Source organism: Tiliqua scincoides, chromosome 8, assembly GCF_035046505.1.
Source record: "Tiliqua scincoides isolate rTilSci1 chromosome 8, rTilSci1.hap2, whole genome shotgun sequence".
NCBI lineage: Eukaryota > Metazoa > Chordata > Lepidosauria > Squamata > Scincidae > Tiliqua > Tiliqua scincoides.
This window is the reverse complement of record NC_089828.1, coordinates 59945018-59967210: the sequence shown is the minus strand read 5'-3', so window position 1 is coordinate 59967210 and position 22193 is coordinate 59945018. Positions and strand designations below refer to the sequence as shown.

The 22193-nt window shown below is 57.7% G+C and overlaps 1 protein-coding gene across 1 annotated transcript; it reads right to left on the bottom strand.

Moving 5' to 3' along the window:
• Positions 1-1526: 1526 nt before the first annotated feature.
• On the bottom strand, positions 1527-18556 carry LOC136659450 (syntaxin-1A-like). Its single transcript, XM_066636660.1, has 9 exons — positions 18525-18556; positions 15123-15200; positions 13494-13593; positions 8864-8938; positions 8004-8077; positions 7244-7352; positions 5425-5498; positions 5133-5270; positions 1527-1615 (listed from the first exon to the last, which is right to left on the bottom strand). The coding sequence occupies exons 1-9, from the start codon at positions 18552-18554 to the stop codon at positions 1604-1606; spliced, it is 690 nt and encodes a 229-aa protein (XP_066492757.1). The 5' UTR covers positions 18555-18556; the 3' UTR covers positions 1527-1603.
• Between the last annotated feature and the right edge of the window lie 3637 nt (positions 18557-22193).

Genomic DNA, 22193 nt, shown 5'->3' with positions numbered 1-22193 from the left:
GTGCCCAGAGCCGGCTGCCCTCGCTTAGTTTTGCTGGCTCTTTGAGTTGGTGTGAAGCTCCCTCCTGACCACTGAAGAATAAGTTTAGTGGGGGTTGGGCAAAGGAAGGAAGGCTTCTTCGTCCTGCTGGGGCAGGCAGCCACACGGGCCCTGGCTTGCATTCTGAAGGAGGCAGGACAGAGCCCCCAGCCTGGGAGAGAAGGAACAGCCAAACAGAGGGAAGGGGCTGAAGTGGGGCCTCCCAGCAGGTTGGTTGCAGGAAGCAGAGAAAGAGGACGTGGGTAAGAAAGCCCAGCTCAAGGCTTGGAGCGCCTGCCTGCACGTGGGCCGAGAGCTGCAGCTGCCACAGCTGGAGAGGGGAAGACTGACGAGGCTTGGCACTTGCAAGGAGAAGGCAGAGCAGCCCTTGCATGTGAGTGCCCCCTCGCTCTCTGGGGCACTAGTGGGAGAAGACCAGAGGTGGGCCAGCTCATTTTGCAGGGGGTGGGGCAGAAAAGATGACTTCACTGGAGGGAGAAAGGTGACCCCACCCCAACGGAAAAGGGTTCAAATTCAAGATCCAGATGGACAAGAGGAAGTAAGGGGGGCTGCAAAGTGGGGCTCCTGCAATGCGGCTACCGAGTTTCCACCAACAGGCAGGGCAGCAGCTCCTGCACGCTCTGCCCCCACAGCACTAGCCACCCCCACAGTACCCAACACGCAGCATTCAACACACGGTCATGCATGAGACAGAAGTGCTGGTCAGCAGATATTGTCCGTTCCCCACCCCCAATGACAACCGCAGGCCTTGGGGGGGCCAGAGGCAGCCCCACTGGGGCTGGCACCGCTTCAGCTCCGGGTGTCCACAAGGCAAGAGTCTGTGCGACCTCCTAGCCGAAAATCCCACCAGTGATGGAGGCGATGACGATAACTAGCACCACGCAGCAGATGACGATCATGATCTTCTTCTGTGTGGGGAAAGGCAAAAGTTGCATCAGTGACCTGCCAAGGGTGTCTCTGAGCATGCAAAGATGGCTGTGGGGCCTGTCAAAGACCCCCAGAATGCTGGTTGCACGTTGGGTCACCTGCAGCGGTGGATGCTTGGATGGTGCTACATTTGGCCCAGATTGAAAGCTGGGCTGCAGTGTGTCAAGAGAGACACCAGAGGGCGCCTTTCTCACTAAGGGAACAGCGCCACTCCCAGGGAGCAGGTCCAGCAGATGGAGGGCGCAAGCCCTCACAGTGCTAAAGGTGCCCCTCTGAGGAAGTACAGAGTGCACTTTTGCACCACAAGTCACAGCTCCTGCCCTTGCGCATCTATTTGACGCCAGGGCTGGCAGAGGAGCTTCGGCCGTGGCCCCCACCTGTGCTGAGCGAGACCCAACAGTGGGCAGAGCCGCACTCACCCACCGGGCCTTGCTCTGGTACTTCTTGGCCTGATAAGTGTCTGATAAGGCCCGGTCCACGTAGTCCACGGCATGCTCCACGTTGTACTCAATGCGGTCAATCATTTCTCCCTACACACACAGTGGAGGACGCACGGGGGCAGTTGCTTTCAGGACTCGTCTTCATGGGCCTCTGGGTGCTCCAGCTTGCCTGACTGGGACGACCACGCCCAGCCAGCTCAGCACCCAACCTGCCGTCAGGAACAGAGGAAACGTCACAGAGTGGAAACTCCCTCCTGCTCCCCACAGACCAGGGACATTCTGGGGTGGCTTACTCCACACCCTAAAAAGGTTTCATTCCACCATTTGGCCCATTTGAAGCTCCCTATTTTATCAAGTTAGGCAGGAGGTCTGGTCTAGAGGGTAGAGCCTCCGTTTGCCTGAAGATAACATCCACAAGGTCGCCAGTTCGAGGCCACCGGCACCGTGCGACCTTGAAGCAGCTGACAAGCTGAAGCCGAGCTATTCCATCTGCTCTGAGCGTGGGAGGATGGAGGCCAGAATGTGAAGCCAGATCGGAACGAAACACCTGAATGTAGTGGTTCTTGAAAGAAAGAACCTTCTTTCAAATTGTAAAAATCCCTATTTAATAAGGGATTTAAATAAAGCCTGCCTATGTAAACCGCCTTGAATAAAGTCTTGAATAAAGACCAAGAAAGGCGGTATATAAATACCTGTTATTATTAAAAAGTTGCACCACTGCCATTTTCAGCCAGGACAACCACGTGCAGGAGGGAGGAACTGGACAGAGAGAATCTGTGGCCGAGGAGAGATTCAAATTCCTGGCCCCCATGTCCAGTGCATCATCCCTGGCCCACCTTGCAAGGAGCGAGTTCCCACCATCAAGAGGTTCCCAGCACCAAGCGGTGCTGACTGAATCTCTCCTGCACAGCCTCAGGGTGAAGTGTGCACACTTGGGGTGCTGAGAGCCAATGTTCTCGTTCTGCTTGCTCTCCAGGGCAACAAAGGCTTGGGCAAGCAGGCTGCACCCCCCCAGCCAGCGCATGCCCAGCAGCCTTGTCTTGTGGCGCCAGAGGGGCACGTGCAGGGACCTGCCCCCAGTCACATTCTCTTGGTCTCTTCCAAATCCTCCACACTGTCAGGAGTTCGAGGAAAGAGTCCAAGGGAAATCTGGACCACCACGTTCAAAGGGTTCTGGAAGCGCAGAAAAAGCTGCAGTGGGGTGAGGGGGTGTTTGGGGGGGAGGCTTTTTAAACAGCACGTGGCGCACTCCCACGTGGAGGGAGTGTGCACACTCCGTGGTGTGGCTGGCAGGGCCTGCCCAGGTCCAGACAGGCCTCTGTGGTGCCTCAAGAACTTGCACAAGCTCTTCTGAGCAGAGGAAAGGGGCGCAGCTCTGTCTGCAGGCTGCAGATCTCCGAGAGGCTCTCCTGGCCGTGCCCTAAAGCAGTTCAGCCACCAACCTATATCTTTTGCTACAAGTAAGTAAACCTGCAAAGCAACATCCTTCCTGGCCAGCCTCTCCCAGCCTGGCCTGCTCTGACCAGCAGCTCTCCAGGTCCCGAGGCAGAGAAGGGTCTTAGTTGGTCTGTGGAACTCCTTGTCATGGGATGTGGTGGTATCGGGCCTTAGACACCTTTAAAAGGGGATTGGACAAGTTTCTGGAGGAAAAATCCATCATGGGATACAAGTCATGATGTGTATGTGCAGCCTCCTGATTTCAGAAGTGGGTTGCCTCAGAATGCCAATGCAAGGGAGGGCACCAGGATGCGGGTCTCTTGTTGTCTTGTGTGCTCCCTGAGGCATTGGGCGGGCCACTGTGAGATACAGGAAGCTGGACTAGGTGGGCCTGTGGCCTGACCCAGCGGGGCTGTTCTTATGTTCTTAACTACAATTCCCAGGAAGCCTTGCAGGTCTCTTGTTACCTGGTGTGCTCCCTGGGGCATTTGGTGGGCCGCTGTGAGATACAGGAAGCTGGACTGGATGGGCCTATGGCCTGATCCAGCGGGGCTGTTCTTATGTTCTTAACTACAATTCCCAGGAAGACTTGCAGGTCTCTTGTTATCTGGTGTGCTCCCTGGGGCATTTGGTGGGGGGCTGTGAGATACAGGAAGCTGGACTAGATGGGCCTATGGCCTGATCCAGTGGGGCTGTTCTTATGCTCTTAACTACAATTCCCAGGAAGACTTGCAGGTCTCTTGTTATCTGGTGTGCTTCCTGGGGCATTTGGTGGGCCGCTGTGAGATACAGGAAGCTGGACTAGGTGGGCCTATGGCCTGCTCCAGTGGGGCAGTTCTTATGTTCTTAAACTACAATTCCCAGGAGGCCTTGCAGGTCTCTTGTTATCTGGTGTGCTCCCTGGGGCATTTGGTGGGCCGCTGTGAGATACAGGAAGCTGGACTAGGTGGCCCTTTGGCCTGCTCCAGTGGGGCTGTTCTTATGTTCTTAACTACAATTCCCAGGAAGCCTTGCAGGTCTCTTGTTATCTGGTGTGCTCCCTGGGGCATTGGGCGGGCCACTGTGAGATACAGGAAGCTGGACTAGGTGGGCCTGTGGCCTGACCCAGCAGGGCTGTTCTTATGTTCTTAAACCCCCTTCCCCTGCATCCTTAAGCAAGAGATGCTGGCAGGGCCTGGACCTTCTGCAGGCAAAGCAGGGGGGCTTCTGCTGAACCAGGCACCTCCTGCCTTGCCTGTCCCAATCCAGGGACATGGCTGGGGGGGGGGGGGCAACCACACAGCAAGCAGAGCGACAGATGTCCCAATCCAGCCACGTCCCCTGCTGCACCCAGAGCTCCCACTCCCCCTCTCAACAGCACAGGCGCATGCGTGGAAAACAACACAGGGCCATGCACCACAGACATGCGGCAGGGGCTCCAGCACTGGAAGAGGTGGACGTTACCTGCCAGTTCCTGACTGCCCTTATCCAGGTGTACATGATAGCATGGGGTGGGGGCAGAAACAGGGGTCAGGAGGGGCTCTGAGGCTGACTTGGAGAGCCAGGAGCCATTCACACACACACACCCCCAGCCAGGGGCAATCCTCCTCAAGACAGCCATTTTGCGCCCGGTTCAGGTGGGTGGACTTGAGGGTGGGAAGGCTCTGGCCCCAGAGAAAGGAGACCCCCAAGTGCGACGCCCCTCCCCCCAGCCCTTCCTCAGGGGTATTTGCACAACAGGAATGGTTGTTCAGTCATTCGTGATCCCATGGACCACATTATGCCAGCCCCCCCCCCCGTCTACTACTAACTACACAACACTTACTACACAACAGTAATGTCAGACCCAAACCACACCACTGCTGGGAGACACCCACAAGACTCCTTCAACAATGCATGGTTGTGGGGGGGGGGCAATGCAGAGGGCTTCTGGGGGCTGGGAAGGGCCAGAACCCCCCTTCCTGTGCCACTGAAGTGCCTGTTTGAGTTAATTGGGGGCCACAGCAGGTTTAGGAGGGGCATGTTTTGGCAAGAAACAGACTGGGGGGAAGGGTTGACTCCCCTGATCCACACGTTGGGGCCTGGAGGGAAACACGCACACAGGGTTGCCTTTTGTTCAAGAGGAGGAATGGCTGGCTGGGCTTCAAGGCAGGTCTGCAGCAGCCTCTTCAGGGGGAGAACCCAAGGCAGGGCTCCACCTCCTGACCTCCACCCTGTCCCTGGTGGGGTAGCTACTCCCCCACGCCCACTTCTCTCCTACAAAGAGCAAGCGGGTGCCCCTGTCCCCCGGCCAGCAGGTGGCCCTCTCACCTGGCTCTCCACCAGCATGGCCATGTCCATGAACATGTCGTGGAGCTCACGGATGCTGGTCTCCAGCTTGATGATCTCGCTGTGTCGGGTCTCGATCTCGCTCAGAGCCTGCTTGGTGATGCTGGAGTCCATGATGATCTGGAAGAGGTGAAGCGTCCTGGAGCACTGAGCTGGGAAGGGCCCCCCAAGGTGGGTTCAACCGGCCAGAGGTCCTGCAGAGCCATGTGGCAGCCGCCCAATCGGATCTGGGGCTCAGGCCAACCGGACCCCACAGCAGGAGGAGGGAACTCACCCCGGAGGAGAAGATGGCTGGGTTCCCGCTCTCTAGCATGTCCTCCAGTTCCTCACTGGTGGTGGTTCTGCCAGCTGCAAGGGAGCACCAAAGAGCCTGTAGTTAGCGGGACACGTTGGGACAGTTCCCCCCTGGCTTCCCAACAGCTGGTGGTCTGAAAACAGGCAGCACCCCCGCCCTCACTCAGACCCTGCACAAAGCTTCTGCAGGTCTTGAGGCCACATCCTTCTCCCAGAGGTAGACTGCCTCTGAACACAGACGCTCTACATGGCCATTGTCGTGGATTGCTCTCCTCCCCTCTCTGAGCTTCTCTTCATCTGTGCTGGCAGCGCTCGCTGCAGCTGCAGAAGCAGATTCCACAGAGAGGTCCCTGCCAAGGGGGCAGAAAACCCCTTTCCCAACACTGCCCCCCCCCCACTCACTTGATGTCGCCCAGATGTCTCACGGTCACACACACAAGGGCGTCCCAGTTCATTCCTGGAAGCTGCAGCAGCTTGGCAGAGGCATGTCCGCCCCAGGTGAGCAGAGGGGCCCAACTCCTAGGACTGCGCAAGCCCCTTTGGTCCTGCCTTTCCTCTGGATCGGGGCCTGATTTAGATCCTGGGCCTCCCCCATTTGCTCTGTTCCTTTGGATCAACCCAACAGACGTCTGATGGATTTGCCTGCCCAGTCTGTTCACTCCTATTTGGCCCACAACTATTTGGCCTCCAAGAGCCTCTTGAGCTGGGGCCTCTTCATCCACATGGGAGAGGGGCTTTTCCTGGGCAGTCTCCTTCTGCCTCGGTGGGGGCAGCAAAGTCCAGGCAGCCAGAGAAGTTAAACAGAGAGCTAAGCAGAAAGGGCTGCTCTGCCCACCACAGCAAGCAGAGGGCAACCCCCAGACCGCTCTGGAGGACCTTGCGGTCTGGCGAGGAGGCAGGTGTGGTGCTCCGGCACTCTTGGGTGCAGCAGAGAGGAACCGAGGGGGGTGTGCCAGTAGCAGGCTGGGGGCCCTTCTGCTCCTCCTGCAACTGCCTGTCCTCTCTGCTCCACCACATCTCCCACTCAGCCTTCTATTCTGATCTCTCCCATCCACACCTCCGCCCCCTACCTGCTCAGCCGCTCTCCACCGCCCACCCTTTGTGCTGGCAGCCAGGGAAGCATACAGCTGAATGAGGCACAGCCTGGGGGGGGGGGGAGAGCCTGGGGTCCAGCCAGACCCTGAGCCTCTGCAGATGGCAGGTGGGACACAGACTGCCCCCTCGCTCTTCCTGACTTCCTTTCACCCACGGCAGCTCCTGGTTCCTGGAAAAAGGGAGGTGCTGCACAGTCTGCTGCCCCAAAGCAGGCTGAAGGGGAAGGTCCACAAACGGGTGGCTGCTGCCCCTTCGAGATGCAGTGCAGGCGTCTCACGGGCAAGCGGGTTCCCTCAATGTGGGGAGGCAGTGGGGAACCTGCCCGAGGAAGGGGCTTCAGATGGGGGCTCAGTGACATGGGGCGGAGCGACCCCTTACCGCTGCACCGAGGGATTTAACTCCCACCCCACCAAAACCTACAGGCACATATTCGCCAGGCACAGCAGGATCCCCTCTGCGCTCGGCAGCTCTGCAGGGATGCAGTGTGGATCAGGACCACGGAAGGCGGGAGGATGAAGCTTCCCCCCCAGCTCAATTCCATATCAGCCCCCTTTTCATCAAAGAGGGGCTCTGCCATTCTGCACTCAGCTGTGAGCAGCATCAGGGGTTCCACACGGCACTTAATGCACATCTAGCCCGGCTGGCCCTGCAGGACGCGCACAGAGGGACAGCCCTTCGGAGAGTGCAGACGGAGCCCCACTCACTGATCTCCAGCTGCCTCTGGATCCGTCCCTTGCAGCGCTCCCGGTAGTCGGACTGGGTGGCGTTGTACTCCGACATCACCTCCACAAACTTCCGCGACAGGGTGGAGTGCTGTGGGGAAGGAAGCACACCGGTGGGCTCCTGGCGGCCCCCGGAGCCATTTCAGCACAGACACCCCCCAGGAGCAGAGGCAGCCCAGTGCTGAGAATCTGGACCTCCTGGCCAAATCTTGCCTCCAGCAAGAAGCACTGGGAGGCCTCGGGGTTCAGGCCTGAAGCCGGCCCCCCTCCGAGCAAGACGGACTGGTAACGCCTGTTACACAGTGGAAGTCCCGACACCCCCTTCCTTTTTGCTCATTTCTCCCAATCTCTGGCCTCCCTTCCACCAAAGTCCCAGATTCCTCAACAGGCTGCAGAGTCACCCTGAGGTAGTCACCGTGATCCTGGGCATCATATGCACTGCTGCTGCCTTGTGGGAAAGCAGCCAGCAACTCAGGAACGAGCGAACGGCTTCTTTCTCCTGCAATGGGGGCTGCCCAAGAGCCACGTCCACTGCTCAGGGTCTGCTGTCGGTCGGTGTGGAGGGGCCCACCTGGCTCTGATGCCAGCAGGTCTCTCACAATGGCCACCTTGTGCTGGATACCACTGTGTGTGTGGCCACTTTTGCTTGCCCCTGCACATTTCCTGCAGCAGGGCTCAGGGTTCCGCGCACTCAGGCCACAGAGTGCCAGCAGCCACGTCTGGTCCCTGGGGCAGGACTCACCTGTGTCTTCCTGATTCTCAGGTCAGCAGACGACCGGTTCTGTCCTTCCTCCTGTTCAATACTCTGTTCGATACCTGGGCGGGGGGGGGGGGGTTTAGCAGAAAAGTGGAGCATGTTCTCAGAGAAGAAACAGATGGGTCTCACTCGCTCCTGCCTCCCAGCCTGGCCTAAAAATAGCTCTGCAGAAGGCAGGAGACGGCAGCCCCTCTGAAGGTCCTTGGTGGAGGCACTCCCCTTTCCTGCCCGCTGCGCCCAGCAAGGCTCCCCGACAGGCAGGGGTTTGCTGCACTTTACAAGAAAGCGAACGTTGCACCATAAAGGTGAACACAGCCGCCCAGTGAGGCAGATTTGCACAGTGCGCCCTGGCCTGCAGACTGCTGATCGAGAAAGTCCACTGCTGTCCCATTGCTCCCCCAGAGCCAGGCTGCCCCCACGGAAGACCTGCCTGGTCCAAACAGATCCCACTCCTCTGGCTGCCCTTGCCTGCCACCCTCCAGGGGGTCCCTTTCAGGTGGGGCTGCTCCTCTTCCGTTTAGCAGGGGGAGAGTGAGCGTGGCCTCCCTGCTCCTTCAGTCGAGCTTCCTCCCGGGGGCTCTGGCTGGTGTGTCTCTTTTGGACTGTCAGCCCTTTGGGGACAGGGAGCCCTTTACGGATTCATTGGCTGGCTCTGTGACTTGGTGGCTGCTGATGGAAAGTGGCATTGCATCAGCACCTCCTCCCAGGCTAGTCTCGGCCAGTTGCAGAAGCTGTCCTTGCACTGACGGAGTCTCTTGCCAGCTGGCTTAACCTCCCTGCTTCAGTCTCTGAGGGAGGGGTTTAGGAAGCCAAACCTCCCCCCCCCCATGTGGGTGGACACTTACTTTTTAGCTTGGAGCGCACTTTGTTGGCCGTCTTTTTGATGTCAGACATCAACTCTTCCAACTCTTCCTTGGTTTCTGGAAGGGAGAAGAGTCAGGAGAAGTGCTGGAAAGTCGAGCGCCAAGCAGGACCGACTCTGCTGGATCAGAAGGTCGTCCTCCTGCCCCCCAAAGTGGCTAAAGAGCTGCCTCCTGGGCGCCCACAGACCTCGGCCCTCTCCTCTTCTGGCTCCCCAGCATTCGGTATGCAGAGGTAGACTGCCCCCAAGCACGGAGGCTCTGCTAGTGATGGTGACTAACAAGTGCCCCCCCCACGTGCCTGCTTGTTCAGAGCAAAGCTGTCAGGTCACCCTCCAGTCACAAGAGCAGCTTCCAGAGAGCCCCCCAAGCAGGTCTGCCAGCTGCAGCCCCTCTCCCTGTTGACCCCCCTCAGCAGCTGCCTCAGAATCTGGCAGCTCCATCAGGCCTCGTAGCCACTTGACAGATCACCGCCTCTTCTTCCAGGAATGCCCCGTCCCCTGGCAAAGCGCCCTCAACGCAGGACCCAGGCCACACCTTGTGCCAGCCTGTTCCACAGGTGCAGAAATCCCTCCTTCTGCCTGTCCTGAACCATGTCCTGTCTGTTGCTGCTCAGTGTCACTGGGTGACCCCAAGTCCTGGTATTCACAGAGGGGGGTGGGCACCTCCCTCCTTCCCTGCCCTCTCTGCACCAGGTATCACAATCCAGGCTTCTCACAGGTCCCCTCATTCCTGCGTCCAAATGCTCTCTGCGCCACTCCTCCCACAGCAGGTGCTCCAAGATCCTGGTCTGGCCCCCCCCCACTGCCTGGCACTCACAGTGGCAGGTGTGACTGCTCTGCTCTCCCATCCCCCACCTGAGGAGATAATTGCCATCACCTGAACTTGGGAAGCGCCAGTGTAGCCAAGCAACAGTGGCAGAGCAGTAGCATGTTGGTGGCACAGAAGCAGGTGCGGCAAGGGCACGCCCCCCCCCAGCTCAGCTCTCTTGGCTCTGCCCCAAGACCAACCCAGGTAGGCTGACAGCAGAAGCTGCAGAAGGGAGCTGGACTCAGGGATTGTCAGCCCATCTCACGGATTGAACAGAGGCGTGCACCTTCTCAGCACTGTGCATGGAGGAACTGGCTGCGCACTGACCATCAAACAAGCTGCACACCACAAACACAGCTTCCTCTCCGGCTTGACCGGAGATGTTCACCTCTGAAGGGCATCCCTTCTCCCATGTCATTTGTGACATGACCTTCCCTAACAAATAATCTTTTTCTTTTTTAAGCCTGAGTTTTTGAACAGAAACATGCACCTCAAGGGACGATTTCTGCCCGAAGTGCGGGTTCTTTCACAATCTGGGATCAGCACTCCCCACATGCCTTGCCTGGGACCCCAAGACCTTTAGGAACACCCGGGAGCTGCCGAAACGCTCTGCCTCCATCAAGCCGGTGCGAGGTGGATGCTGCCAGCCGAGTGTTCAGGAAGTGGACCTGGCTCCAGGCCCCTGACCCCCAGCAGCTGCCCAGATCATCTGAGAAGCAAGGGCAGGCTTGGGATTTTATGGCTGCCACGGCAACTGTGGGCCTTCCTCTATTCGGAGTAAATGCCTGCTCCCTTGCTGGGCAGGAGAGGGGAGACCTTGCAGTGGTGGAGGAAGCACACCTCTCTCTCCTGCGTAAGGGTCACTACCAGGTTGTGTTGGATGGGGACAGGAGCCTCTCTGAGGGTGGAACCCCCTTGGACAGTCAGTCCTCAGAGGCCCCAGTTGGATTCCTGAATGGCTCTGGGGGAATTTCCTGTCAAGGCCACTGGAGGGGGGAGAGGTCATGGCCACTGAGAGCTGCAGAGCCAGGAGGGCCTCTTGGAGCTGCAGGCAGCAAAGCCAGGCTGGGAAGACCACTGGAGCAACACAAGAAGAAAGCCTGGGGCCTGCCAGAACTCCACTTGCAGCTGCCTGCACGGTGATGAGGGGGGCAGAGAGCTTCCTGCCGTGCCCCCGTCTCTGTGCCCACAGCGCTACGGGCAGAGCTCTTCTGGGAAGCACAAGAACCCTCGGATGCCCACCGGGTCCAGCCTGTGAGGCACATGCAGAGAACTGACAACGGGGACTCTGCATCAGCACCCCAGCGGAGGCGCCACTGGTGTCTACGTGGCTGCAGCTGTGGGGTCTTTCCAGCTTGCCCTGTCTGAGGAGCAACTGAGTCTCCTTGGGCACTGCACACGCCCAGCTGAAGAAATCTCCCCCTGCTGCACAAGGACAGGCAGTTTCCCACCCTCCACTTCTGGACACTCAAATCCAGGGATTTCAGGAAGAAACTGCTGAACTAGCCAGTTCCCAACCTGGATTTGGAACCAGTGCCGTGGTGGACGTCTGGTGCTGGAAACCAAACAGGGACGGCGTGTCCTTGCTGGGCCTGCCGGACCTCTCCGTGGCTTCTGACAGCATCAGCGGCATTCTTGAGGGTCCTTTCTGAACCCGTCTGGCTAGGAGGCTGTGCTGCAGCGGCTGTAGTCCTCCTCAGGAGGACCCTTCCTCATGCCCCCCTCATCCACGCCTGAGCCACAGGCTGGAACACAGCCAAGGTATGTGGGCTCTCCCTGGGTCACTGACAGTGCTGCAGGCGCATGTTCCATATACCAGCTCCAGGCAGATATGCCTCGCTGAGCACCAAACCTGCCCTCCCAGCCATGAGCTGGATCTGCCTGCCTTGCACAGGTGTGGGCAGACAGGAAATACGACACTGAGCACAGCAAGGTGGCTGAAGAGGGCAGCTGCAAAGTCCTGCGTTCTGATCTCACCTCAGCCACAAACTTGCCGGGATGCTTTTCAGCAAGGCCCCGTTTTCTGAAGGAAAACATGGAGCTTTCTGGTTTCTTTTAGTGACTAGCAGGACAACACAGGGAACACCCGAGCCAGTGGTAGGCCACCTGCACAGGCCTAGGACGGGCCCTGGGTCTCCAAGCTCCTACCTGCCACTGCTCAGGGCTACTCATAACAAGGGCACAGCTGAGCAGGCAGCAAACGGGCGCAGCAGATGAGAAGGCGCCAGCAGGAAGCCGGCAAGAATCTTCGTAGGAGGAAAACCCAAGAGCAGGGAGGTGGGGAGCCAGGCAGGCAGCCGGCCAACAAGCTGCCAAGTGGGCAGCAGGCAGAGGAGCTGCTGGCAGCCAGGCAAGGAACACAGAAGGGCTGTAGGCACCCGGGGGGAGGGGCAGAGGGGGGAGATCTGGTCCAGTCATCCCATTCTGGAAGCAAGACTGCAAGCTCCACTAAGCCCTGGCAGATCATCCCAACAAGCGCTCCCTTAGCACACAGTCCCGGAGCCCCGGAAAGATCCATTCCTGGATTTCAGGAGGTGCTTCTGTGGGCTGCAGGCCGCTCCATCGGGCGGGGGGGGGAGTGCTGGGGTAGCCTCCCAGGTGCCACAAGGCTCCCGCCTTTGCTGCCACGTATCACACGCTTGTTGCTCCCTGAAAATCCAGATCAGAGTGTGCCCAGAGCAGGTACAGGTAGAAGGAAGGGGCAGGTGGGGCTGGGGAGAGACTCTGCCTCACCTACCTGAGAATTTGCAGAGACGCCCCCCTTCACTAAAGCCACAGCCCCTGTTCAACCCGGAGCCATCACCCACCTGACTTTCCTGCCACCCTGTTCCATCAGAGACAGAGAGGAGGGAAGGAAGGAAGGAAGACTCGCCCCGCCCAACCCCTCCCTCCACGCCCCACTGTGCAAACCTCCCTTGTGTCTGTGCCTTTTCCCGAACTCACAAGTGCCAGACCCCGTGCATCTGCCTCGGCCACTGCCCTCCCCCTCGACCTGGGAACGACCACCCAAATCCTTGCAAGGTCCAGGTCTCCTGCACACACACCCATGGCAGCTTCACCCAGTGCAGCAAAGGAGCCATGCGCCTCCTGGGCCACTTCGGAGGCGCCCAGACTGTGCTTTTCCGCTCCCCAAGCAGGTGGGCACCTCAGCCCTGGCGGGAGCCGGGAACACCCCCCCCCCAGCCTCTGCATGCTCTGCCTCTGGTGCCACCCACAGGCCCTGGATGCTGCCAGACAGGCAGGCGTGTCAGGAGCCAGGCTGCCAAAATTAAGGCACAGATAATTGCAGAGCACTGGTATCTGCCTGAATCGGGCGAGAGAGTTAATTAGTGTTTACGTGACAGGCCTGCTTGCTGCTGGAAACAATGCTGTATTGTTTGGAACGGGGGTGGCTGGGGGGGGAACAAGGCAGTGGTTGAAGAAGCTCACTGCTGTACACAAGGTCCCAACTCTGACAAAGGGAGCCCCAGGTGGGGTCAGAGGAGGAGGAAAAGGCACCAACTGCAAAGCTAGTCCGGGGAGTCCAAACAAGCCCACAGCCTCTCCGCACCGCCTCTTGCGGCGTCACTCACACCCTGCAAAGGATCCCTGGCCGCCGGGTGTCACATCCTGCCTGCCACGTCTTCCACTCCCAGTGCAATCAGCACCGGGGACCCCTCAAGCTGCAAGATCCCTCTCCCTGCCACGCTCCTGCTGCCTACCCGCAGGCATGGGGCTCACCACCTGCAGGGGCCAGGAGTGTCCCTCCTCAGGGCAGCACCACCAGGGGCCCTCCCGGGGCAAAGGGGCTGCAAGGCGGCCTTACTCTCGTCCGGGTTGGGGGCAGCCAGAATGGCGCTGTGCTTGCGCTTCACCTCTTCCACGTTCTCGGCAATTTTGTCTATGAACCCCCGAATTTCTTCCACCTATAGGGGAAGAAGGACAGAATGAATCACCAACGCTGGCAAGCTGCCAAGTCCTCCACGGCCAGGTCTTCGCGGCTCCCATTGGCACAGCCAGGAACTGTTCAAAGAGTGTCAGGACAGCAGCAGGGGATGCTGCGCATGTGGGCCCCGGTCCCCAGTTGCCCCCCCAGGCTTCCCAGGCCACTCTCTGTGTGTGCATGAGAGGGAGAAGGAAGTGCCTCCACAGGGAATTCCTTCCCCCACCAGCCAACGGGGTGACTTCAGGAACTCCTGCATTACTGCAAGCCCCCTCCCCTCGAATAACCCAGCAGCATGAGCTGCAACCGTCTAAATCAGCAGCCTTCAAACCACAGCCTGCAGGCAGGGTTAGGTGTGCCTAAATTACCCACCTGGGCGCGGCACGGTGGCGGCAGAGCCCTTCCATTCTGTGCTGCAGCCCCCAATCTTCGAAGCTCCTGCCAGGCAGCGGCTTCTGCCCAGAAATTGGGGTGCAGAGCCTACTGGGACAATGGGCATGGAAGCAGCTGCCCAGTGCACGTTTCTGAGCAGATGGCAGTGAAATGTGGGGACTGCAGCCAGCGCCACACTGGGTAATTTTGGCACACGGGGGGCCATGGTTGGCAGTCCACTGGTCTAGATGACCAGGAGCACAGAGAGTCGGAAAGCAACTTTTCCCTTAGCTCTACAGGCAGCTGAGGCAGACTCGAGTAGCACCCGCACTACTCTTTGTTGTTGTTTTTGTGTGAATTTTGGGACTAGCAATCCAGGCTGCTGTAACATGTGTGGCAGCTCTGTGAGGGCAGCTCACCCTGGGGGGCTGGGAGCCCCCATCACTTGCCCCACACAGCCCTGCTGGCAAGATGCCCCCCCCGCCCCGCCAACTATGGTCAAGGACGCCCTGGGTCTGCTGGTGCTCCAGTGAGGACCTGGTCTGCTGCCTTCCAAATCAGCTTTGTTCTTTCCAGAACAGTTGCTTTCACTTCTGTGTTGGTTTCTTGGCTGTGGCTAACCCTGGAGTTGCAGGAGCAGAGCCGAGGAAGAATCCTGCTCAGTGAATCACTCACCATTACAGAATCCTCACCTGACACTCTGAGCAAACCTTATCTTCACTGTGAATTTCCTTGCACATTTGCTCACTCAGGCTGCAGTCCTAATCACACTTTCCTGGGAGTAAGCCCCTCTGAACAAAATAGGACTTACTTCTGAGTAGAACTGGTTAGGATTGCGCCCTCAGATGTTACCTATTGTGCCATCAAACCTGCTCACAATTAAGTTAACCCTTTCAGGGGATGTTTCAGACACAGCCGCCTGTTTGGCCAATTTAGCTCTGATCCATTAACTTCCCGGCGGAGCAAGGCGAGGAGACGTCCAGCCCAGCGGCCACTTGCTGCCCCGCCAGAGTTCTGCTGGGGGCCCCTCTGCACTGCGCCATTGGAATGGCCGTCAGGAATCCACCATGCGGGTCAGCGACAAGGTGCAAGCAAGAGGAGGGCCCAGCTGTCCAGCACTACTGCACAATTACGACTCACCTGTTCAAAAAACTCGTCCATGAAGCGATCGCGGTCCACCCCCACGGCCACCTCCTCTTCCTCATCGTCGTCCTTGGCCTGCAACAGCAAGAAGCCACCCTCTGAGTGAGGCCACTCCTAACACTCCCCCAGGAGCGCCCTCTGGCAAATGTCTGGGTCAGAAAGGCAGCCAGGCCACCTCTGAGACTTGAGGCCTTACGGGGTCCCGTCAAGCCTGTGACATCCCTCAAGAACCTGAGGACAAACCTGGTGGCCATTCTTTCATTTCACTGATCCAGAGTGCAGCAGAGATGGTTGGACAAAAAGGAGATCCACAAACATGGACACTTAAGAGTTTGGAGAGCCATGCGCACCACCTCACCAAATAGATGAATCGACCAGCGTTCTTCAGCCTTGGGGTTGTGAGCCCAATGGGTCACGAAGCCTCAGTTGTGGGGTTGCGACAACTTACAGGAACGAAAGAAACTGCAGACAACTGGACTAGGTAAAGTCTGACCAACAGGTAAAGGGGGAGGCATCCAGTGTTCCAGGAGATTGTCTCCCAGTCCTGCTCAGGTTCTCAGCAACTGTGCTGAAATAGCTTTCACTCGAGCCCAGCTCCAACATTTTCTGCTCTCTAATAAGAATATTTGGCTACAGTGAACAGTGCTAGGAGGGCATTATGGGAGCTGGGTGTGTGTGGAGCAGGGGTCGGATAGGGTCCTGGCAGGGAGGCAGATTGACAGTGGGTCTCCAGTTTCATATTGTATTTATTTATTGGGATCAGGGCATGAAAAATGTCAAAGACCTCTGGAATAGACTATTAAGACTGTAAAAGACAATTCTGTCTTTTTCCCTTCTTTGTCCACAGCTGAAACGGGCAAAGCTCTTCAGCAACTCATTTCCTCTTGTAGATTAGAGGTCAGCGATGGGACCATTCCTGATTTCAGGAAAGCTAAACTTTTCTTCAGTCAGCGCTGAAGCACTCTAAAAGTAACCCTTGTCATCATGAGGTGGGCTTCCAGTTTAATTGGGGAGGGGGGGAGGGATGTACAACTATCTGCCATTTATTAGCGCTGAAAATACTTTTATTCTGCTTTGAGATGTAAAAGACATTGTGTACTAAACTAGATGGACAAGATACAAATCAACTGGAACAAGGACACTGTTCCAGCTTGAAGGCATTCAAGGGAACCTAGAATATTGCCAGAAAACGCCCGGTTTGATCAGAGAATTTCAGAAGACAGACGCATACTTTCCCCGCCTTCATTCCATGTGATAATTTTTCAGTTTTTTTAAATCTACAGATCTGGACCTTGGCACAAACACACCCAAGCTGAGGTTATAAGAAGAGTTTAGAGGCTAGCACTGAGGCGGCACCAGTGGGGAGGACCGGGGGAGGCAGCTCAATCCAGCTCCCCACATGAGAAAGAACGTGGCTGTGACTCCAACAGGCTTGTCCCGTGGCAGGCAGGGAGATCTGCCCTCGCCTCTCGGGGAGTCACGTCCCTGGAAGAGGAACAGCCAGCAGTGCAGGGGCTGCCACTTGTCTTGTAGACCCTTCCCCTCCTGTGCATCCCGGGCAGGGCAGGGCAGGGCCGCCCCCCATCACTGGAGCTCTGGCTTGCCTGGAAGAAGCCAGCCAGCACTGCTGGCCACAGAGGCCTCCTTGACCATGGAAGGCCAGCGTTCTTGGGTCATTCCACTGCCCCAAAGTGTTGAGAAAGCAACCGACAAGTGACACTTCTGAAAGGGGATGCTTTTTTCTTTTCCGAAAGATTAACCAGCACACAGACTCTCTGCTGGAAGCCTCGGTCTCCATGCTTGAGCCGCAGGGAAAGGAGGCACGTCTGGAGCAAGAGGCCAGTCTTCAGCCAAGTCCACTCATTATGCATTCAGTCTGCAATTCAGGTCTTGGGCCATGTTAATTTTGAGGAGGCCTGTGGCGCATCACAAAGCAGAGAACAAAAGAGGGAGAAACAGGAGATGTGGGAGGGGAGGCAAGAGAACAACCCTGACATCCAGGCACCACCTGCTGCAGGCTGGAAACTGCAGCCACACACAGCACAGGAAGGAGGGATTCAACTCTTGTCCCCTCTGGCTTTTTTTAAATGGCAAAATCAAGACTTTCTTGACAGAGGCTCTCCAGGGGGAGAAGAGGAGGGCAGAGGGGGGCAGGACAGAGTTTCCAAGGAATGTCCACAGGAAGAGGTTTCTCCCTATGCAGGATGATCAGATGTCATAAGCCCAAAAGAGGACCAGGAGGACAAGACAAGACAAAAGCTAAAAACACTCACGCGTTGATTTCATGCGGTCAATTTAAACAACATATTACTTATTATTAAATTTTAAACTATATGACATATATTTCGTTACATATAATGTCGCAGGGCAAAGGAGGACATTTAAATTCTTTTCCAGGACACGAGGCTAAAAAAGAGAACATGTCCTGGAAAAGAGGGTGTCTGGTCACCCTGTCCCTATACAGAATTGCAGGGCACTTACCAAGGCCAAGATGGGCAGGGGATTCAAGGCAGACCAGAAGAACACAATACATTGTTCTTATGGAACTGACTGCTGCAAGGTGTGGTGATGGCCAGTGTTCCACTGGCTTAGCTGGCTATAAGAGGGGACTAGCCAGATACGGGAGGATGGCTGTGTCACAGTAGTTGGCAACCTTCAGTCTCGAAAGACTAGGGTATCGCGCTCTGAAAGGTGGTTCTGGAACAGCGTCTAGTGTGGCTGAAAAGGCCGATTCAGGAGTGACAATCCCTTCCACACTGGGAGCAAGTGCAGTCTGTCCCCCTGGCTATGGGCCTTCCTTCTTTGCCTCAGTCTGCTGGCCAAGTGTCTCTTCAAACTGGGAAAGGCCCTGCTGCACAGCCTGCCTCCAAGCGGGCTGCTCAGAGGCCAGGGTTTCCCACCTGTTGAGGTCCACTCCTAAAGCCTTCAGACCCCTCTTGCAGATGTCCTTGTATCGCAGCTGTGGTCTACCTGTAGGGCGCTTTCCTTGCACCCATAGAGGAGATCCTCTGGGATCCGGCCATCGCCCATTCTCACGACATGAGAATGGCTGTGTCACAGGCCACCTCAAAACTAACACATTCCTCAAACCACTGCACTGACCCCTGAACCATCACCGAAGGCACAGAGGCCGCTCCATCCTTCCACCAAGAAGCCAACAGCGATATATTTATTCATACAAAGGGGCCAAGAGCAGCCCAAGAGCCCACAAAGCCCAGCTGCCCACTGCCAGGGACACACCAGCCAGGAGCTCTGGGCAGAGTTCTCCTCTTGCGTTCTCTTCTCCTCTCCACCTTGTGCTCAGAGGTAGCAGAGGTGCTCACCTTGTGCTCCCCTCCCGTCCCCTCCCTCCCGGCAGCCCCGAGGGGACGCCCCCACCCGCCGGCCGGGCTCACTCACCGTGCGCAGCTCCTGCGTCCGGTCCTTCATCGCGCCGGCGGCGGCTGACGCTCCGCTGTGCCTCCGCGCCGCTCCGGTCGGGGGAGGAGCGAGGGGGCGGGCGGCACATGCGCCGGAGTCGGGAGGGTGCGGCCGGGCCCAGGCGGGGCGGCCACCCGCGGGCCCCTTCGCTCGTCAGCGGCGCGCCCGAGGCGCTCCGGACACGCCCAGAGGCTCGCTCGCGCCCAGGGGGCTGCGGGTTCCGCGCTCGCTGCCGAAGGCGGAGCGGTCCGTCGGCCAGGCGGGGACTCGGGGGCTATGCGTCCCCCCCGCTCCTGGCGGACGTGCTTCCGGGGAGTCGGCGCGGCGCAGCAGGACTGAGCCCCGGCACCGCCCCGAGGGGCTCGCAGTCGGAAGCTGGCGGGGGCGCGCGCGCGGCACAGGCCGGCCCTGCCCGGCGCGGAGAGCAGCGGAGCCTCCCCGAGGCGCTCACACGAGTCGACGCTCCGGGTGCTGCTTCTCCGACGGCTCGCAGCGCCGACACGTCCGGCGGCCCGGCCCCGAGGACCTCCACCGCTGCCGCCGGCGCGGCTGGCGCACCAGTGCGGGCTCCGGGGCCGGCCGGGCGAGCAGCGGGCAGCCCGGCGCGCCTGCCGGAGGACTCGCGGATTCCGATTCCCTGCTCGCGGCACGCCCAGGGCATGCCGGCACCGCCGGGTGTGTCGCGACCCCCTGGGCTGGCAGGCCCGCCACCTGCTGACACGCGGAATCCGGGCAGAGGACCCGTTGGCAGCCTCGAATGGCGGACAGCCCTTCTTGGGGTTTACAACCCGCTCTGACAACAGCCCTGCGAGGGAGGCTTCAGCGGCTCCAGTGCTGCAGTGGCACTCTGCCAGGAAGCTCCCTGGGGATCTGACCGCCAGCCACCCTCTCCCAGCGGGGGGGGGGGGGAAACAACACCCCAGGAAGTCTCCTGCAGCAGGAGCAGCACCAATCCTGCCCAGCTGCCTCTGAAACTTTCCTGCAAGGACCTCAGCCAGGAGTGTCAGGCTCAGCAGGTGGCAAACCGAGAAACTTCCCTATACAAACATCAGAAGAGCCCAACTGGATCAGGCCAGAGGCTCCTGGAGTCCAGCTTCCCCTATTTCTGTTCACAGCAGCCTACCAAGTGCCTTGGGGAGCGCAGAAGACCGCAGACACCTGCGTCCTGGTGCCCTCCCTTGCAGCTGGCATTCTGAGGCAGCCCACTTCTAAAACCAGGAGGTTGCACAGACCCATCACGGCTTGTAACCTGGGATGGAGTTTTCCTACAGAAATCTGTCCAATCCCCAGTCCAGGCTAGATGCCATCACAACATCAGCACATGTGGCAAGGGGTGCCAGAGACTAATTGTATTGGCAACCTTCAGTCTCGAAAGACTATGGTATCGCGCTCTGAAAGGTGGTTCTGGCACAGCGTCTAGTGTGGCTGAAAAGGCCAATCCGGGAGTGACAATCCCTTCCACACCGGGAGCAAGTGCAGTCTGTCCCTGGTCTGTCTCCCTGGCTATGGGCCTTCCTTCTTTGCCTCTTAGCCTCAGACTGTTGGCAAAGTGTCTCTTCAAACTGGGAAAGGCCATGCTGCACAGCCTGCCTCCAAGCGGGCCGCTCAGAGGCCAGGGTTTCCCACTTGTTGAGGTCCATCCCTAAGGCCTTCAGATCCCTCTTGCAGATGTCCTTGTATCGCAGCTGTGGTCTACCTGTAGGGCGCTTTCCTTGCACGAGTTCTCCATAGAGGAGATCCTTTGGGATCCGGCCATCATCCATTCTCACGACATGACCAAGCCAACGCAGGCGTCTCTGTTTCAGCAGTGAATACATGCTAGGGATTCCAGCACGTTCCAGGACTGTGTTGTTTGGAACTTTGTCCTGCCAGGTGATACCGAGGATGCGTCGGAGGCAGCGCATGTGGAAAGCGCTCAGTTTCCTCTCCTGTTGTGAGCGAAGAGTCCATGACTCGCTGCAGTACAGAAGTGTACTCAGGACGCAAGCTCTGTAGACCTGGATCTTGGTATGTTCCGTCAGCTTCTTGTTGGACCAGACTCTCTTTGTGAGTCTGGAAAACGTGGTAGCTGCTTTACCGATGCGCTTGTTTAGCTCGGTATCGAGAGAATGTGTGTCGGAGATCGTTGAGCCAAGGTACACAAAGTCATGGACAACCTCCAGTTCATGCTCAGAGATTGTAATGCAGGGAGGTGAGTCCACATCCTGAACCATGACCTGTGTTTTCTTCAGGCTGATTGTCAGTCCAAAATCTTGGCAGGCCTTGCTAAAACGATCCATGAGCTGCTGGAGATCTTTGGCAGAGTGGGTAGTGACAGCTGCATCGTCGGCAAAGAGGAAGTCACGCAGACATTTCAGCTGGACTTTGGATTTTGCTCTCAGTCTGGAGAGGTTGAAGAGCTTTCCGTCTGATCTGGTCCGGAGATAGATGCCTTCTGTTGCAGTTCCAAAGGCCTGCTTCAGCAGGACAGCGAAGAAAATCCCAAACAAGGTTGGTGCAAGAACACAGCCCTGCTTCACTCCGCTTCGGATGTCAAAAGGGTCTGATGTGGAGCCATCGAAGACAACAGTGCCCTTCATGTCCTTGTGGAAAGATCTGATGATGCTGAGGAGCCTGGGTGGACATCCAATCTTGGGGAGAATCTTGAAGAGGCCGTCTCTGCTGACCAGGTCGAAAGCCTTTGTGAGATCTATGAAGGCTATAAAGAGTGGCTGTCGTTGTTCCCTGCATTTCTCCTGCAGTTGTCTAAGGGAGAATACCATATCAGTGGTGGACCTGTTGGCTCGGAATCCACACTGCGATTCTGGATAGACGCTCTCTGCAAGTACCTGGAGCCTCTTTAGTACAACTCGGGCAAACAGCTTTCCTACAACGCTAAGGAGAGAGATGCCGCGGTAGTTGTTGCAGTCACCCCTGTCACCTTTGTTCTTGTACAGCGTGATGATGTTTGCATCCCTCATGTCTTGAGGTACTCCACCTTCTCTCCAGCAGAGACAGAGGATTTCATGCAGCTCAGTGACGATGATCTCTTTGCAGCATTTTAGGACTTCAGCAGGGATGCTGTCTTTTCCAGGTGCCTTGCCAAAGGCAAGGGAGTCCAGGGCCACGTGAAGTTCTTCTAGGGTTGGTTCACTGTCAAGCTCTTCCAGCACAGGCAGGCACTCAATGTTGTTCAGTGCTTCTTCGGTGACTACATTTTCTCTGGAATATAGCTCAGAGTAGTGCTGCACCCAGCGTTCCATCTGCTGCGCCCGATCCTGGATGACCTCGCCTGTGGCAGACTTCAGAGGGACAATTTTCTTCTGTGTTGGACCTAGGGCCTGCTTGATACCATCATACATCCCCTTGATGTTGCCCGTGTCAGCTGCTATCTGTATCTCGGAACAGAGCTGGAGCCAGTAGTCGTTAGCACATCTCCTGGCAGTCTGTTGGACTTTGCTGCGAGCAGTTCGGAGGACCTGCAGGTTGCGCTCACTGGGACAGGCCTTGTATGCTGCTTGAGCTCTCCTCTTTTCCTCAATGACTGGTGTCAACTCCTCAGAGTGGGCTTCAAACCAGTCTGCCGCCTTGTTGGTCTTCTTGCCGAATATGGACAAGGCGGTGTTGTAAACGGTATTCTTGAAATGTTCCCATCTGTTGGATGCGTTT